Source organism: Elephantulus edwardii, unplaced genomic scaffold (genome assembly GCF_000299155.1).
Source record: "Elephantulus edwardii isolate Elephantulus edwardi_28Jun2011 unplaced genomic scaffold, EleEdw1.0 scaffold00017, whole genome shotgun sequence".
NCBI classification, from domain to species: domain Eukaryota; kingdom Metazoa; phylum Chordata; class Mammalia; order Macroscelidea; family Macroscelididae; genus Elephantulus; species Elephantulus edwardii.
The window spans coordinates 9806778-9811672 of NW_006399767.1; the positions used below are offsets into that span (position 1 = coordinate 9806778).

General features: G+C 41.6%; 1 protein-coding gene across 1 annotated transcript in view; it reads left to right on the forward strand.

Annotated features, from left to right (window-relative positions):
* Positions 1-201: 201 nt before the first annotated feature.
* ENPP5 (ectonucleotide pyrophosphatase/phosphodiesterase 5 (putative)) overlaps positions 202-4895 on the forward strand; it is a 9795-nt gene continuing 5101 nt past the window's right edge. Inside the window, exon 1 of the mRNA XM_006881932.1 lies at positions 202-1059. Within this exon, the coding sequence (XP_006881994.1) occupies positions 231-1059 (829 nt within the window). The 5' untranslated portion in view covers positions 202-230. The remainder of the gene's footprint in view (positions 1060-4895) is intronic.

Consider the following 4895-nt stretch of genomic DNA (forward strand, 5'->3'; position numbering starts at 1 on the left):
GCAGCTGAATTTTTAATAAAGTTTTTTTATGCAGATAACCACAGGTTTGTAGATGGAGATAGAGTGTTCTGCAACATAATTCTTCCAAGATGTGCCTTATGATGTAACTGGGATAACTGAGCAACAGTATTCTTAGTTTAGGGTGAAATATAAGCAGCAAAATTGGTGTCATTAACTTCTGTCTTTATTCTACAGAGTGTTTTACATTGAATGGAACAAGTGCTTTGAAAATGACTCCAAAACTTCTCTGGACGGTCTTCATTCTTGCCACATTAACACTCACAACTACATTTTCTCTCCAACCAGACCAGCAAAAGGTCCTGCTAGTGGCATTTGATGGATTCCGTTGGGATTACTTATATAGATTTCCAACACCCCATTTTCATTACATCATGAAGGCTGGTGTTCATGTGAAGCAAGTTACAAATATCTTTATTACAAAGACCTACCCTAACTTTTATACGATGGTAACTGGCCTCTTTGCAGAGAGTCATGGGATTGTTTCGAACAGCATGTTTGATCCTGTTCTGAATAAATCTTTCTCCTTGGATGATATGAGTATTTATGATTCTGAGTTTTGGGAAGAAGCAACCCCGATATGGATCACCAGTCAAAGGGCAGGACACACCAGTGGTGCAGCAATGTGGCCTGGAACAGATGTGGAAATACACAAGAGTTTTCCCACTCACTACTTGCCCTACAATGAATCTGTTCCATTTGAAGACAGAGTGGCCAAAATTATTGAATGGTTTACATTAAAAGAGCCTATCAATCTTGGTCTTCTCTATTGGGAGGACCCGGATGACATGGGCCACCATTTGGGACCTGACAGCCCGCTCATGAAGTCTGTCATTACAGATATTGACAATAAGCTGGGATATCTCATAAAAATGTTAAGAAAAGCAAAGTTGTGGAACACTCTGAACCTCATCATCACCAGTGATCATGGGATGACACAGTGTTCTGAGGAAAGGATCATTGAACTTGACCGGTATCTGGATAATGACCTCTACATTCTGATTGACCAATCACCAGTGGCTGCCATCTTGCCAAAAGAAGGTAAATTGGACTTAAATGGTGATCTGAGGCTGATTGTGCATTTCCCCTCTTCTCATACTGATTTTACAGCATGATTAAGTGAGTTGGGAAATGCTATCTCAGTACCTTTAAAAGATAGATCTGGTGGCTTAGTGGTAAGGAGTCGTGCTGACAAACCAATAGCATGTGGTTCAAATCCACCTTGCAGTTTATAGCATCTGAAAACCCTTAACAGCCACCATAGCCTGCATTTAAAGCATTTTTGCCAGTTTTATTGTAATGTGGTGTTACTGTTTACCATCAAGTCAAAATTGACTCATAGCAGACACTCCAGTGGGTTTTCAGAGGTAGTAAGTCACACAGGAGGAGACTGCCCATCTTTCTCCTGCAGAGTAGCTGGTAGATTCGAACCATGTAACTTTAAGTTGGCAATGCAATTCCTTACCACAAAACCACGAGAGCTCTCTTGTAATATATTGGGATTTAATCTTTAGACTCTGAGAATATTCTTATTTCCTAGTAGATTTGAATTATTTAGGCTTTCTTAATATACAGCAATTGGTGGACTCTGGTGGCACAAATTGTTAAGCATTTCATTGCTAAAAAGAGGCTGGTGCTTTAAACCCACAAGAAGATGCCCCAGAAGACAGACCTGGTGATAGCCTTCTGAAAGGTCACAGCATTAAAACTCTTTAGGATAATTCTCCGTACATGGGGTCACCAGGAATCAGAATTTGAACAAGGAAAACAAAAACAATATATTCATAGCAGTAGGTTTTCACCATTTTGTAAATATGTAATAAAATGAAAGCAGTAGCTGCCTTTCTCGGAATAATTCCAGTTACTTCATAGTAGCCTTCTATAGCCTACTTAGTTGTTGTTTTGCTGTTATGTGCTTTTGAGTTGCCTGTGACCCAAAGCTCTGAAGCCTGCTCTGTCCTAAGCCAGTCTCACCAATTCTGACACACCAACCCTCAATGCCCCAGTCACTGTATCAATCCATCCCAGCCGGGGTCTTCCTCTCCTGTGCTGTCCCTCCACCCTTCCAAGCATGATGTCCTTCTCCAAGGAACAGTCTCTCTCTTGGCCATGTGCCCAAAATATGACAGACGAAGCTTCAAAATTCTAGCCTCCATAGAGAAACTTGGTTTCGTCCTCTCCAAAACAGACCTATTTGTTAGCTGTGCGTGGTATGTTCAAGACTCTTCTCCAGCACCAGAACTCAAAGGCATCAATTCTTCTGTCAGTCTTAGTCATTGTTCAACTCTCTGAAGACAATGGCCTGATTTAGATACACCTTAGTCTCTAGACTGACATCATTGTGAGAACTCTCTTAATAGAAAGCAGCGTATAGATAGAAGAGTAAAAAAAAAAAAAAAACCTAAACAAACAAAACCAAACCTGTCATTGAGTCAGTTTCAGCTCACAGTGACCTTCCACTGGGTTTTCAAGATTGGAAAGTCTGCTGTTAGGGACCTCTCCAAAGTGCTGAAGAGCAATGGTGTCTCTTTGGAGACTAAGGTGCGTCTGATACAAGCCATGGTCTTCACAATCACCTGTTATGCATCAGAGAGTTGGACAATGACCAAGGAGGATAGAAGGAGAATTGATGCCTTTGAGCTGTGGTGCTGGAGAAGAGTATTGAGAATACCATGAACTGCTAGGAAAACAAACAGATTTGTCCTGGAAAGGGTTAAACCAGGTGGCTTCTTGGAGGCAAGGATTCTGAGGCTCCGTCTAACATACTTTGGACATGTTGTGAGGAGAGACCGGTCCTTAGAGAGGGACATCATTCTTGGGAGGGTGGAGGGACAGCACAGGAGGGGAAGGCCCTCTATGAGGTGGATTGATTCAGTGACTGGGATAATCGGGATGGGAGTGTCAGAGACAGTGCGATTGGCACAGGACAGAGCGGAGTTTAGGGCTGTTGTACATAGGGTCGCTATGAGTCGCAAGTGACTTGACGGCACATAACAACAACAACAACAACAACAAAACCTTTATAGAAGGAGACTTCCTTCTTAGTGTAGCAGGTGGTGGTATCGAACCACTGGCCTTTTTATTAGCAGTTCAACATGTTATGCACTATCCCACCAGAGCTGCTTTTAGAAAGGAAAGCATAGGATGTATATTCTTCTACACAAAGAGAACTCTGGTGGTCTAGTGATAAGAAGCTGCAGTGCAATCCCAAAGATATCCAGTTTGAATCCACCTGCTGCTCTGTGGGAGAAGAGCTATCTTTTTCTGTGTAATTAACTGCCTCTGAAAACCCACAGGAAAGTCAGCTATGGTTCAGTTCCCACTCAACGGTCCTCAACAACAGTACACTCAACATTCTTCTATACATAATAGAATATAGGAAAGAGAGCTCTGCTATGAACCAGACATCAGAAGACTTCTGTTCAAACTAAGACATATTTTCTTTATCTATAAATGAAGAGAGTAGCTGGGTAATTGAATGGTTAAGTTACCAACAGATAGGTTGATAGTTCAAATCCTTGAAAAGATACCTCAAAGGAAGTGCCTGGCAATTTACTTTTGTAAACTCAGCCCTTGAAAACCCTGAAGATCATAGTGTTACTGTGACACCCATTCTGTCACCAGGGCTCAGGGTCAACTTAATGGCAACTGTTTAGTTTCATTTTGCTTTGTGTTTATAAATAAGCAAAGTAAGAAAAAGACCTTGGCATTTTAATAAATTATGTTCATAAAAGTCCATTGTACCACTAATCAAGCTAAAAAGATTTGGAACCTCTTTAGTTAACAGAGTAGGTGGTATAGCATGGCATGTATCTGCTCTTCTGTCTTTTACCATGACTTTGTTGTAACAATAGCCTTGAGTGGCGAAGGGCGTGTATGATCAGCTGCCTCCTTAAAGACAGTTGTTGCTGTTGGGTGTTCATTAGTATATTCTGGCTTTTAGTGACCCGATGGACAACAGGAAGAACATTGCCAGACCTGAGCCCTCATTGCTATGTTTGAGCCCATTGTTGCAGCCATTGGGCAAACCCATCTTATTGAGGGTCTTCCTTTAATTCACTGACCCAAGAAAACCCTGTGAGGCATTTTGACTTTGTTACATATGGGAGTCTCGGTCTTGTAACCAATTCAACAACAATAAGTTTGGGGTTTTGGTTTTAAACTGGTCTGGGTTGCAAATCTAGGAGAAACCAATCTGTCTTGGAGGTGGTGCAACCAGAATGCTACTTAGAGGCAAGGATAGTGAAACTTCTTCTCACATACTTTGGCTGAGGAGGCACCAGCCCTGAGAAAAAGACATCATGCTTGGAAAGGTGAAGGGTCAGAGAAAGAGAGGAAGATTCTCAATGAGATGGATTGTGACAGTGACTGTTGCAATGGGCCTGAGCATATCAGTGATTGTGAGGATGGCACAGGATAGGGCAAGGTCTATTTTTTATATCGTTGCTGAGAGGGAGTTCTGGTGGCCTAGTGGCAAGGAAGCTGCACTGCAATCCCGAAGGCATGTGGTTCAAATACACCAGATGGTCTACTGGAGAAGGAGGGGCAATCTTCTCCTGTGCCAGTTGGATCTGATTCGACAGTGCACAACAAGAAAAGAAAAAGAAATAAATAAATTGTTGCTGAGAGTTGTAGTCAACTTGGTGGCACCTAACAATGGCAATATATCATATCAGAGAACTGATTCTGAAAAGCTGGAATACCTAACAAACGACTTAAATCTTTCATAGGAGCATTAAGAGAAGCTTATGAAACAATGATGTTAAAATGTACCACGCTGCATTGAAAAACAAGGAACACATGCAATATTATTCAAAATGGGTGACCCTGGAGGACATTATGCTGAGTGAAATATCTCAGTCACAAAAAGACAAATA